This window comes from Cervus canadensis, chromosome 5 (genome assembly GCF_019320065.1).
Source record: "Cervus canadensis isolate Bull #8, Minnesota chromosome 5, ASM1932006v1, whole genome shotgun sequence".
NCBI classification, from domain to species: domain Eukaryota; kingdom Metazoa; phylum Chordata; class Mammalia; order Artiodactyla; family Cervidae; genus Cervus; species Cervus canadensis.
This window is the reverse complement of record NC_057390.1, coordinates 28,449,078-28,463,058: the sequence shown is the minus strand read 5'-3', so window position 1 is coordinate 28,463,058 and position 13,981 is coordinate 28,449,078. Positions and strand designations below refer to the sequence as shown.

At 56.2% G+C, this 13,981-nt stretch overlaps 1 protein-coding gene across 4 annotated transcripts in view; it reads right to left on the bottom strand.

Annotated features, from left to right (window-relative positions):
- Window positions 1–5,454: 5,454 nt before the first annotated feature.
- TTC7A (tetratricopeptide repeat domain 7A) overlaps window positions 5,455–13,981 on the bottom strand; it is a 120,072-nt gene continuing 111,545 nt past the window's right edge. For all 4 annotated transcript variants that reach the window (XM_043468495.1, XM_043468496.1, XM_043468499.1 and 1 more), the window contains one exon: window positions 5,455–7,716. In XM_043468495.1, coding sequence (XP_043324430.1) covers window positions 7,495–7,716 — 222 coding nt within the window. In that variant the 3' untranslated portion in view covers window positions 5,455–7,494. The remainder of the gene's footprint in view (window positions 7,717–13,981) is intronic.

Below are 13,981 nucleotides of genomic sequence, written 5' to 3'. Positions count from 1 at the left end.
ACTTTCTCTAGTTGCAGTGAATGGGGTCTACTTTCTAGTCATGGTGTGTGGGCTTCTTATTGTGATGGCATCTTTTTGTGGAGCATGGGCTCTAGGCATGTAGGCTTCAGTAGTTGTGTTGCAAGGGCTCAAAAGTTGTGACACGTGGGCTTAGTTGCCCCACGGCATGTGGGATCCTAATTCCCCAGCCAGGCATTGAACCCCAGTCACCTGCACTGGCAGGCGGATTCTTAACCACTAGCCACCAGGGAAGTCCCTCTAAAATAATTTATAAAATGAGATTACGTATACATACAGTTTTATTAAAAGACTATAATGAATTAAGAACAACTGTAGGCCCTTGAACAGCCATGATATACTCAGGAGGGCTGCTGGGACCTGGGGACAGGGAGCTGGGGAATACACCTATGCTGTGACCTATACATAGCGAAGGGATCCATCTCAGGCCTCAGAGCTGACCCCTGAGGCCAGCTGGTCTTTGCTGTGGTGTCCCCATGCCTGCTCTGGTCCCCATTTCAGCATACATGTGCCCCTCCTCTGGCTGGCAGGTGTCCCAGGAAGAATGCAATAGACAAGGTTCTCACATGCAGGCTGCCTGCATGTCGACAATTGCCCTGGAGCATGGGGGTATTGGGCAAGTCACCTCACCTTCTTGCACTGACTTCCTGCGAGATGGGCTTTTGCCACACCCACCTGTCCCCCTTTGCCTCTGGTCAGAGTTCCTCTGCCTAGAGGTGGGTACCCTGGCACGTGCCCCCCAAAGGCTGGTCTTCAGGTGCACACCGAGAGGAGAGTATGCCTCTCTGGGAATGGGCAGAGCCACCAGGAAGAGACACACCCAAGGTCCCTCAAGTCATGAGGGGCCATTGCAAGGACCAGGGAAGGGATTCAGATGGGAATCTTGATGTCAGGCTGCAGGAGCTGGAAAGGTTGGCTGGGACAGAATCAATGAAGCTCTTGGGCTTCCATCATTTTCTGCCCCCTTGAAAATGGGCATCCATTTCTGTCTGGAGCTCTCTGTCTTTAGAGATTCACCTGCTCTGCATTTTTTTATCTTCCTGACTCTTCCAACCAGCTCATGTGTGTGTGTGTGCTACGTCACTTCAGTTGTGCCCGACTCTCTGTGACCCATGGATTTTAGCCTACTAGGATCCTCCAAGCCAGAATACTGGAGTGGGTTGCCATGCTGTCCTCCAGGGGATCTTCCGACCCAGGGATCGAATCCGTGTCTCTTCCATCTCCTGCATTGGCAGGCAGGTTCTTTACCACTAGTGCCACCTGTGAAGCCTCCAATTTTCTTTTTGACCTACTGCTTTTCAACCTCTGCCCCAACCAGGAACTGCTTTTTTTAAAAATTAATTTTATTTTGTTTTTGTATCATTAAAAAAAAAACAACAATTTATTATTATTATTTTGCCACACCATGCAGCATGTGGGATTTTAGTTCCTTAACTAGGGATCAAACCCATGCCCCTGTAATGGAAGCACAGAATCTTAACCACTGGACTGCCAGGGAAGTCCCCAAACTGCTTTTCTCCGACCACATTGACACCTCAGAGGTCAGACCCTCTGCAGCCTTCAGTACTGTCAATGTCATGAAAGGCAAAGAGAGGGAGAGGAACTGTTCCAGATGAAAGGAAACTAAAGAGATGTGACAGCTAAGTGGAGTATGGGATCTGGGGTTGCGGGAGACAGTGCTACAAAGAACAGTGGTGACCAACTGGCATATGAATGGGAGAGGAGAGAAAATACTGTGTCAGGGTAAATCCCTTCATTTGTTACCTGTGCTGCGGTTACGTAAGACAAGAGCCTTTGTTCTTAACAAAAACACACTGAATTATTAAGGGGTAAAGGGGCATGATTTATGCAACGTATTCTCAAAGGGTTCAGAAAAAAAATAAAAATATGTTTTTAAAAGAGGCCCACAATGGCTGACTTCTTGCCAAATTCCAAAGAGACAGTTAAGAGGGGAAGACAGTCAGTGAGAGTGTAAGGGAGGAGGGAGGGTCACCAGCAGTCTGGGGGCCTCTCCGCCGGGGGCCCCTGCCACTTCTTGGGCAGTGGGCTGGTGCACAGAGGAGGAACTTTGGACCAATCAGCTAGTGGACAGGCCAGGGGGGTCACATGACCTGGTGCACAGCTCCTGTGGCGACCTTTTCTTGTTTCTGGGTTGCCTGGCATCTTGAGAACCCTCTTGCTTTTTGGGTGACTTTCCAGCTTCTTGAGTGATCTCTGTTTCAGAAACCTCCTCTCTGGCTGCAGAAAACGGCGAGGGCAAGGGCGGCAGGCAGCATGAGCTATTCTCCTCCCCTGGATGTGTGGGTCTTGGGCCATGGGCTGCAGCTGCCGGTGAAATGGGGTGGGTGGGGGTGGTGTTCTGGACCCGTGTATCTGTGCCCCTGTGACACTTCAGCAGAGGATTCCTGGTGATACATGTTTCCATGGATCCCAGAGGGGTCATTCTGCTGCTTCGGTGACAGGCGCTGCCTGCCTCTCTCCCGTCCAGTGAGCTGGGACCTTACTCTCAGCTTGGCTGTGTTCCAAGCTGTGAGTGGAGGCACCATAATCGCATCACCTTTCATGCAATAAAACCCACCTCCCTAGGTTGTTGACTACCAGAGGAGCAATGTCAGAGAGAGTTCACGGATAAGTAAAGTGTCTTATACCAGTATAGAGCAGGGAGAATTAGGATTGTCATTGTCATCAAGAACCAGGACAGGAGCCTCACAGTGTACCATAAAGTGACAATGATAGGGAAGGGCAAGGGTGGGTGCCAGTTCTGTCGTCTGTCTCCTCCAGTGGGACCTCCATCTCACCCAGGGCCCAGGAGGGCTTGAGGGAGTGATGGGCTGATGCAGGGTCTCAGAAGGGGCCTATCACTGCTCACCCAGAGCTCCAGCTGCTCAAGCAGCCAGATTTTGTGTCCTGAGGCCCATGTCCTCTGGTCACAGCTGGTTGTCATTAGAGACCCGTGGAAAAATGAGTGGGACCAACGGGATCCTCACATCCAAAAATCTAAGCTACGCTGTGCAGAGAGGGGCTGCAGCCAGGGTGTGTGGATTGAATGCAGTCCTTTGGGAGCATCTCTGAGTGAGCAAAGGCCGCCAGCAGGGAGAGGAGGAGGGAGCAGGCGGGGGCAGGGAAAGTCATCATATGGTATCCAGTGGTTATCATGGCACTGTTCTAGGCTCTGTGTTTTTCTCACTTAATCATCATGACAGTCCACAAGGCAGATACTATGCCAGGATTATTCTTTACAGATGAGGTGATAGGCAAAGAGGGTTGGTGACTTCTCAAGGGCATGGGGGCAGTCAGGGGTACAGCTGGGCCTTCGAGCTCACTCTGGGTACTGACTCCATCACCAAAAACAGATATGTAGCTGCTTTGGCCCCAGATCTGTGCCCTGCAGTCCCTGCCTTAGGGCTCCAGGGAACCCCCCTTGTCTCTTTTCTTTTGCAGTGGGCCTCTGCTTTTTTTTGCAACTGAAAGCTTGATGAAAACTCCAAGGAATTTCTGGCATGGGATACTTTCCCAGTAGGACCTCCCTAACTTCCAGAACCCAAGTCAGCACCATGTGGGTTGGTCTGACACGTCACTGATGCTTGAGGCTCTCTGACTGTGGGTTGTCATCAAAAGCTGGCAGCATGGGCTGGGGGAGATTTGTTTAGCTGGATGCTTCCCAAGCAAGGCCAAGAAATATTTACACAGTGACAACATCTGAGAGCTCCAGTAGTGTAGGGGGTGTGTCTATAACAATGAGCACTTTGGTACCAGAAAGAAGTCTGGGTGGTGGTGGCTGACATTCCATTCATACTTGTGCCTGCAGATAAACACTGTTAACACTACACGGCTGTGGGCTGGAGGATCATGCGGGTGACGGTGAGACCTTGAGTCTTGTCCCGGAATTCCAGCCCTTGTTCTGGTGTGATGGGTTGGACATAAGGCTGGCTCCTCCCTCTCCAGGGATGGCTCAAGTGTGAATGAGGGGTCTGTGGACCTGTAACTGGAGGTCAGGGAATGCCTGGCTTTCCACCACTGCCTGACTTTCCAACATCTGACCAAAAAAGCCTTCCTCAGGGCCGGAAAACCCTCCGTTCCCCACCCCTCTCCAGATTCCTACCATTCTCTTCCTGGTAGGACTAGCTTTTCTAGACCTTTCTGCTAGGCAGGCAAGTGACACCATCTGTGGCCTAGATGAAAAGGGAAAGTGTTAGCTGCTCAGTCGTGTCCAACTCTTTGTGATGCCATGGACTGTAGCCCATTAGGCTCCTCTGTCCATAGAATATATCTGTGCAAGAATAATGGAGTGGACAGCCATTTCCTTCTCCAGGGGATCTTCCCAACCCAGGGATTGAACCCGGGTCTCCCACATTGCCGGCAGATTCTTCACTGTCTGAGCCCCACTAGGGAAGCCCCCTCTGTGGCCTATAGCAGGCTTTAGTTCTCACCCCAGGGGCCTGAGCTGGGGATGAGGCTGTGAGACAAGTAATTTAATACTAATTGTTAAACCACTAGAGACTAAAGGTGGGTTTTTTTTGTTTTTTTAAATAATATTTGTTTTTATTTATTTCTTTGACTGTGTTGGGTCTTAGTTGCAGCATGTGGGATCTACTTCCCTGACCAGGGATCGAACCCCGGGCCCCCTGCATTGGGAGCATGGAGCCTTAGCCACTGGACCACCAGGGAAGTCCCCTAAAGGTGTTTCCTAAAAAGTACCTGAGGGAAATTGAAGCTGGGCACCCAGCAGCTCCTGGAAGGGCCCTTCCTCACCAGAATAGCAAAACCGTGACCCGACCACAGGGCTGAGGGTCGGGGTGGAGGAGGCCAGGGTGCTGAGTGGGCAGCTCTGTCTAGGCCAGCCCTGAGAGCCAGGGGGAAGCCTTAGGGCAGTGTCTTCAAACTGGATGGGTGCAGCCTTGGGTGTCTTACCAGATAATCCCTTGGGGTGCACTAAGAAAGCAGGGCTTCTGTGTAAATTGTCGGCACCCTTTGATGCACATTTTATAACAGGCATAGTGTATCACGTGCGGCATAACATCTATTAAAGAGAACCTGTCTGGACTTCTCAGAGCAGGTGGCTGACCTGGGTGTGGGTTGGACCCTAAGCACACGCCCCTGCCTCCCCTGGGCTCTCCCCCGGTGCTAAAGGCGCTCCTGGCCGTGCCCTCGGGGCAGTCTCTCCTGTTCAGGTGGCAAGTCCAGCCCTGGCTTCTCCCAGCCCACCTGAGGGGCAGGTGGCAGGCCAGAACAAGGCCCACTCCAGCCAGCCCTGCCAGGACCCCCCTCTGCCTTCTCCCACCCACCACACCTCCCCCAGGCCCCCATCACAACCTCCTCAGTGGGCCCCTCCCTCTACCCCCCGCCTCCCCACCTGTGCGCCCCACCCTGGCCTTCTCTCCAGGGCTCACTCAAGGCCAGGGGTAACTGGTGGATAAATGAACATGAACACACTGCTTCACACAAACCAGCCTTCCCATCATGGGTCTCTTTATTCAAGACATTTGAACTGTCAGCAACTTGCCCGGCCCTCTGAGGCCTCCCATCAGGAATACTTCAAGTCAAAATGCAGGTGTTGCCTTTGCCTTTCCCATCACCACAGACTCACTACCCACCTCTCTGGGCATTCCAATGTGAACCAATAGCATCTGCTTTTTCTTGTTGAATTTTTTCCCAACAGAATTTCAGAATAAAAATAGATCTCTATCATATATATATATATAATATATATTTATACACATACATACACACACAGAGATCCTTCACCCAGGTGGGAGAAGGATCTGGTGTCCTTACAGTGTCTCCTGGCCTGGCACGGGAAGGCAAGGAGGTACAGGCTGGCCCTGGTAGCACCTGGGGTGTGTGCAATGCTGAGCCCTGGCCGGGAGGTTGGGGAGGGGGGTGTCCTCCAACAGCTCCTCCCCTCCAAGGAACAGACCCAGCTCTGACAAACCCGGGCAGCTCTTGCCCAACCTTTCCACACACCTTCAAGTGACAAACGTACCAGATGGAGCTTTAAAAACAACTCAAGGTGCAGATAAGGAATTCCCAGATGGGCCTGTGGAGGCTGACTTCCTGGGGAGAATTCCAAGAGCATTGTGCAGCAGGGCTAGGGAAGCCAGCAGGGAAGACCCCCCACCCTCCAGCAACTCCCCCGCCCCAGGGCCCTGTAGAAAAGGGTGTCACGTACACAGAGGCCAGCCCGACTGGAGAGAAGGGGCTGGCTCCTCCAGGGGTCTCTAGTCACCTTCCTTGTTTGGCCCCAGGCAGGAGAAACCAAATGGCTAGGGCAGAACTTGAGTTATCCAAGAATGGGCTGTGGTTAGTGAAAGGTGTTAAGGCCGGTCTCCACATCATAACCCCTAGAGGCATCTACATTGTACCCATTGCCCAGAAAGGTAAGGCGTGAAGGAATGAGGTGCTGATGCAAGGTATTCAGGAAGGGCTGAGTCCAGCAGCCAATGTGTGTATCTTTGGGGCTACAGCCCAGGGCCTAAGGAGGCAGCTGAGGCATGCTTCCAGAGAGGTGGGGTGGGCAGAAATGGAAGGTTAGTTAGGGCCAGAACCCAGTGCCCCTGGCCAGACACCAGAGGCCTTAAAGGCACTTGGCCACAGAGGGGACAAGCATAATGAGGCCCGACAGCCTCATCAGACAAAGGGCCAGGCTAGGCACTGCCCACTAACGTAAACCTGGGAAAGGCCCCAGAGGCCCATCCTCTTCCCACTTGCCAGCAAACCCTATAGCCATGACTGCTCTGGAGGTGACCTGAGAGTGGGGAGTGAGACCAGGGCCAGGAAGCTCCCTCAGGCACAGAGGCCTGGGGGGCAGGGGTGTACAGCCAGGAGGCTCCCCGACTAGCTCTCTCAGGGAACCGGTCCAGTCACCATGCCTCTCAGTCACGTAGGTTCAAGCAGACGGTCTCCCAAGGGGCTGAGGAAGGAACCCCGAACTCTCTCGGCCCAGCCAAAGGGCAACTTGGTGGGGCTCATCTTTGGTGTTTGGGAGCAGAGAGCTGAGGTTTGAGACTAAAGCTTGTGCAAAGCTGGGAAACCCAGGGTTAGGGATGTTGAAGACAGGTACAGTACAGGGGCTTCCAGACAGGTGCAGGGGGCACGCAAGCCTCACACCCTGACTGTACACCTAAACGATACACAGGTACCCTGGGCAGCGGCCCCCTGTTGATGCGGCCTGCCAGCTGCTTCCTTGCTCACAGACACCATGATGTCTGAGTCCCAACGAACATGGGATTTGTTTCTGATGCAAATCTGGTCTACCCTGCTCCAGAGGAGCAGCTCTCAGTCCTCGCTGGTCCTGGAGGGACAGCAGGGTCAGGTGGGGGAGGCGAGGAGAACCAGGGTTGCAGCCGGCAGACGTGTTCCCTAGAGATATATTTCCCTGAGGCCCTGGACCTCCCCTGACCATGCTCCCTACTCCTCGCCTGTGCCTGCCTGCCGCCCCCCAGGCTGCTCCCTCCGTGCCCGGGGCGGTGGGCAGTGTCAGAGCTCTCTGGGGATGATGGAGAAGGGCAGCACGGGGCTGCTGGCCTCCAGCTCGAGGGCGGTGAGAAAGCAGTCGGCAGCGGCCTCGCTCTGGCCCTGGGCTTGCAGCACCTCGCCCAGGCCTTGCCACGCCTCGTGGCAGGTGCTCTGCCTCTCCACGGCGTCCCGCAGCACCTTCTGGGCCAGGCTCTGATGGCCCAGCCGACTCAGCATGAGACCCTGGGGAGCAAGCAGAGGGTATGGTGCATGAGGCTGTGCTGGCGGAGGGGCAAGCATCCTGCCTGTCAGGGTAAGGAGTGCAAGCGGCTCGGCCACAAGCTATAGAGAGCCCTGCATTCCAGGCTTGGGTACTATCAAGGGCCCCTGACCTATGCAGACCCTCCCTGTGTCAGCCCCAGCCCGGCCTCCCAGGCCACCCACTAGGGCAGCTCTGTCCCTCCTGGTCCCAGGGGATGGCCTTTAGGGTCAGCAGGCCTGACTGTGAGTCTCCCATTTAACAGCTGAGGGCTCCCGAGCAGGTTGCCCTCATCAGTAAATGGGAAAGACCATGGTGCCCACTTCTGGGGTTGCTGTGAAGTTGACACCACAGTGTAGGCAAAGCACTTGAACAGCGTTGGCATATGTGAGCTCTCAGTCCAGGGGTCTGTTACCCTGAGACCCCAAGCTGCACCGTGGCGCTGCCTTCTCCCCAGGGACATGTGAGACCGAGGTGTGTGAGGTCCTCAAGCCTGTGGTGGATGGACGGGTCCTGTGGCTGCTATCAGGGGCCTGTCTTCCTGGGACCCAAGCCCGTCCCTGCCTAGCCTGGCAGGTGAGGGCCCCAGATGGCTGGGGATCAGGGACAGATGTTGGATGAAAGGAGGGCCTCTGAGAAGGGGTCAGGGCTGCCTGGGAAGCTTGGCCCTGCTGTTTGGCTTCAAGCACCAGAGAGAGAGAGGAAGTGACGGGAATTGTCACAGAAGAGCCAGGAAGTGAAACTGGCGCACTGTCCCCTCTACATGCACCCACACCGGGAAGGGTGTGGGAGGTGGGGGAACAGGGTGGTGAGCAGGGGGAGGCGCCAGGGTCCCCTTTCAACCTGCAGTCTCAGAAAGACTGCTCTGCACCACGCCACCAACCTGTGTCCCAGCCCTCAAAGGTGGCACAGGGGAGCAGCTTAGGGGCCAGCCTCTCATTCAAAGTTGTGAGGCAAAGCCCGAACACTGACTTCCCGGACAGCCGGGGACCAAGGGCTGCCTTCTGTGTGCCTGGAGCCCCTTCTCGGGTGCCCGCCCACTGACGGCCATGTACATTTTTAGCTGGAACATTTTCCTCCTCGCCGCACTCCCCAGAGTTAGGCCCTCTGTTGCTATGGAGACCCACTGGGGAAGATGCACATGCTTCATTTCATAAAGTCCTCCGAGGGCTTGGAACACAACCACTTAGACAAGAGTGAAAGATGGTGCTCAGGAAGCCCTCGGAAAAGCCTGTCAGAGGCGCTGGATGAAAGTCAGGTGTCCAGGGGGCCAGAAGGAAGGGGAGCACTTCAACCCAGGGCAGCACTGTCCCCAGGGGACCACAGGGATGGGGGAGGACGGGGGACCCAGGCACAGGATGGAGCCTTAGCAGAGCCCTTGGATCTGGACAGATAGGAGCAGTGCTGACTCAGGGCTGCCTGAGACCAGAGAGCAGGGCTCAGCATGTCCAGCAGGGCTCCGGGCCAAGCTGCTCTGACCACATGGCCTTGGGATCTGGACCCCGAGCTGTGCATGATGGAACAGGGCCCACAGGGAGGAGGGCAGGAAGGCAAGACGACAGGCCGCCAGACACCAAAATTAAGCACCAAAAATGGAAGGTTTGAGCTCTGGGAGTGCGGTGCACGGGGAGCGACAGAGGACAGATGGGGAAGGCCAGTGGGCCGCCCAGGGCGGAGGCGGGGCCGCAGCGGCGTTTACACACGTTTTCTATGTCCAGCTTCCATGGGAGATTTCTGTCTGAAAAGAGGGCTCTCTGGTGGAAAATGAGTTTGAAAATCCCTGATCTCAACAACTGTGCAGGTGTCTGGGAAGGGCTGCACGGGGTGTCGTGTCGGTTTCACTCATCGTTCAGGAGCTTGGGGCCGGCTCCTCTGTGTAGAGGGGAAGGCACAGGGCTCAGAGCCGGAAGACCTGGCTGGGTTGGAATCGAGCCCTGCCCCTGCCGGGGGCTGTGACCACAGGCAAGTGGCCCATTTTCTCTGAGCCGCTGTTGCCTTGTCTGGAAACCAGTGGACAGAGCACAGTCCTACCTCCCAGGCTATTGTGAGGATTCTGCAAGAATGAATGCAAAATCATAAGTGGGCTGCATGGTGGGCCGACAACAAATGGAAGTGTCCCCAGGATGAACAGAGGGGCCTGGGCTGGGGGGAGGCAGGGAGGGTGCAGAGAGTGGGTTTCTCTGGAGGGCCAGGCTCCCCATGGAGGAGACTGTGGGCTGGGGTGGGGTTGAATCACCTCCCCCCACCCTGGGGTGCTGACCTGGGAGCCTGAAAGGAGACACCGGGGTCAGGCTGGGCCCCAGAGGCCCAGGGCCTGTAACAAGATCTGCTGCCACCTGCCTGAGACACCAGCCCATCGGGTTCATGTTTGGTAGCAACTCGGCGCTGTTTGCTGCCTGACAACTGGGCGGGGCCCCGCTCCGCGAGGGTGCGAGGTCTCACCTGCTCTGCCCTGAGCCTGGCACTGTGCCCAGGGCCCGCCGTCAGTCACCCTCTCAGCACCCGCATCCCCAGGTCTCCAGGGAGGTGGTGGGAACACAGATCCGGTATTTCAATTCCATCCAGATACCCCTCCTGACTCCGCCCCATCCTGCGCTGAGAGGGGAAGACCAGACCGCTCAGTGACTCTCAGCCTGACGCCTGACCTGGCAAATGCCACAGCCGTGCCCACACAGGGATTAGAACAAAGTGCAAGTTGCTGAATATGGTGGAGCTCAGGGAGGGGCAGGGCTATGGGGCGGGGGGGTGGGGAGTCGGGGGGAGTCCCCAGAAATTCCCGAGATCATCCATCCCCTCTTCCCTCCCTCCTTGGATCTCATGGAGGAGGGGGCCTCTGGCCACATCTCATCTACCTGCTGCTCCTCCAGGAAGTCCTCCCCAAGAATGGCGCCCTCGGCTCACACCACCACCTTGACACCATGCTCCTTACTGTGGGCTCTTGAATGCCACCCCTGACCCACCCCTTAGACTGAAAGAGACAGGGTCCCTGGCACCTGCCCTGCCCTGTGATTTCCCACAGGACAGCAGCTCAAAAGAGTGTTGGCAGGAGGATGGTCCTGGATGCAAAAGCAGGCGCACTGGAGGCCTGTATGTGTACTTAGTGACCTGCTTAGGGCCACACAGGCTGGCGGGGTCTGGTCTCAGGAGTGCATGGCGGCTCTGAGGGGCCCCTCCCTGTTAGGAATACAGGTTCCCTGCTGAAGAACAGGGCACAGGGCGGGGTCAGGAGCTGCAGCCTGGGGTGGGGATGAGGGGAGAGGGAGGGTCCTGCCGGCCTTTGTCAGAATTGCCACTGCACGCATGTCACCCTGTTAATTCAGTGGGGGCAGGCAGCGGGAAGGTCTGGCTGTGTGGGGGAGGTGGTCCTGGGAAGCAACCCTGGGGCTAGGCCAGCTGCAGGCCAGGCCCAGCGCTCCCTCCCCATCCCTCCCCTCAAGTATTTATAGAAGTTATTTTGGGAATTTTCTGTCTGAGCTTAAGGCGCATTCCTGGGATTCTGTCACAGCCTTTCCAGCTGGGAAGCCGGGCATCAGCTGGAGGCTGCTGGAGCCTCCTGGTCCCTGGAGCCCCCTGCTTGGGGACCCTGGGGCTGCAGGAAGGAGCCCCGGGCAGGACCAGCTCTGAGGGAGCTCCAGGAAGGCTCCTGCCATCATCCCCGAGTTGAAGTGGGGGCTGACACACCCCTCAGGGAGGCGCACATTCCAGCCAAGCCCAGGCCCTCTCCTGCACTCCAAATTCTTCCCACTGTGTCAGCCTCAACCTGTCCAACCAGACTGGGAATGAGGAATCTGTCCCGGCTGAGAACCTAGCCCACACGTGGCCACATCCCGCCTGGAGCTGGGCAGCTCCAGGGCCCCAGGAGGCCCACCTACCTCCCCGTTGTGGGGAAGGGCACGACTCCTTCTAGACCCACCTGAGGCCTGGCTGATGAGCCCCGGCCCAGAGCTCCCCAGGCTCTCACAGGAAGAGGCCCCTGCCGAGAGAGAGAGCTCCCAGACTCCCTCAGAGCCCAGCTGTGTGGGGGGGGGGGGGGGTGCACGGGGCGGGCGGGGGGTTTTCCGGGGCAGCAGAGGTGGCTGTGCCCTTCACACCTGTCCCTTGCCAGTCCCAGTTCAAGGCAGGGGGCTGCACCTTTTTGGGTTGGTTTCAGGTTCTGGGCTGGCTGGGGGCTCTGCCCACTCCGGAGCACAGCCAGGCCTGCAGGGCCAGGTCAGGAGGCTACAGCAAGGCCTCCGGACTTTGGGTTCCAGACGTGAACACTGTGATGGGCAGTGATGGCAAATGCTGCCCTCTGAGCAGAAGGCAGAGCTTGAGGGGCTGGCGACAGCCTGTTTTGGGGTGTGCTGGCCTTTGTACAAGGGGAGGGGGTTGAGCCCTGCTGAACCCTCCAGACGTGTAAGTCTTTCCCCTGACCATTGATTCTGGGGTTTAAGTAAGCCAACAATGCCTACCCATGGCTCTGCGCTGAGTCTGTGACACTGACAGAAGGCTTCCTGTCCACTTCCTCATCAGGGTTGGTGTGGACTTCAGAAGTCCACACACGGACCTAAGGTCTGCCTGCAAAGTCCTGGGCTGCAGGCAAGAGGACATGCCTCCACCTTCATGAGCCTGGGGCAAGGGTTCAGACTGTGTGCTGGGCTGCGCCGGCGTGGGCATAGGGGGGCTGGGGAGGGGCCGCTGGACACAGGAGGCCCAGGCTGAGGGGACACACCCTGCCCCTCTCATCCCCTCCTCCCTTCTCCTCTACTTCCCCATCAGGGAATGCAGACCTCAGGCAGCCCTGGGGAGAGGCCAGGAAGAGAACTCACAATAAAACTACTGCACCAGGGGATCAGACATTCCTACTGAATTTTCCTGTCAAACAGAAGCAATATTCCTGCCCGCTGGAGCTGGGGGAAAGCTCAGATTCTGCCGATGAAAGGCTGTGTATGCAACAACTCAGCTTCTACACACACGCACATATGTGCACACACACAGCAGAGTGCAAGACTTCTGGGTCCTCCCATTCCTCAGGCTGCCCGGATGATCTCAGCCCCTGCCACAGCTTAGGAAGCCAGCCAGGAGGGAGAAGCCTAGAGCAGGCATGGGGCCTGGAACCAGAGACCCTGCCGTGCTACGGTACTGTCCACCTCGTCCACCAACCCAGCCTAACAAGACTGTGAGCCGAAGCGCAGGGCTTCTCCAGAGCCTGGCCTTCCCAGTTCTTCCTCTCCAGCAGCCGGAGGGCCCAGCCACCCCTTTAGCTACAGAGCCTCACCCGCAAGAGGGGGTCTCAAGTCCCACTTGTCTCTCAACACAGACTCTAGTCCACTGGGCCAGCTGCCCTTGCTCTCAGCCCAGGTCAGCCTGGCCTTGCCCTGTGCACACTCATCCCAGCCACAGGGCAGCTGGGGCCGACAGCCGGCACCTCTGTGCCTTGGCCAGAGTCACTCACTGTGCTCTGAGAGAACAGAGCAACTTGGCTACAGTGAGTGTCTGAGACTTGACTCTGGGCATCCTCTCCCCTCTGCAAACCAAGAGCATCTGAACTTGGCCTGGGAGCCACATTTCAAAATGAAAAAGGTAAAGGTAAAAGCTTTCACAACAGCATAGGAAACCATAAACAAAACAAAAAGATAACCTACAGACTGGGAGAAAACATTTGCAAATGATGTAACCAACAAGGGATTAATCTCCAAAACACACAAACAGTTCCTGCAGTTCAAAAGCAAAAAGAACAGACAACCGCCACGGCAGTGATGTCAGACAGCCTAGTTAAAGGTGGGGCTCAGGCCACCTGGCCTTCCTTGTGAATGGCACCAAAAATATACCCAATGTTGACTTGTCTTTTCATCATCTGAGCCCTAAGACTATCCCCTGGAGGTCACATTATTATCCCCATTTGAGAGAAGCAAAAACTGAGCCAGCAAGAAGATGTAATCTCCAAGTGCCCCCACAACCCAGGGGCTGGCAGGGCTGAACCTCTCTTGTGTGGTCCTACCCTCCAGGATTGGGGCTTCCAAGGTGCTCAGTGCTAAAGAATCTGCCTTCAACGCAGAGACGGAGGAGACCTGGGTTCAGTCCCTGGGTTAGGAAGATCCCCTGGAGAAGGAAATGGCAGCCCACTCCAGTATTCTGGCCGGGAAAATCCCAAGAACAGAGGAGCCTGGCAGGCTACAGTCCATGGACTCGCAAAGAGTCGGACACAACTGAGCAACTAACATTTTTTTAAGTTTGGCAAAAATGGCTTGGCTTTTCAAAAAATGAGTT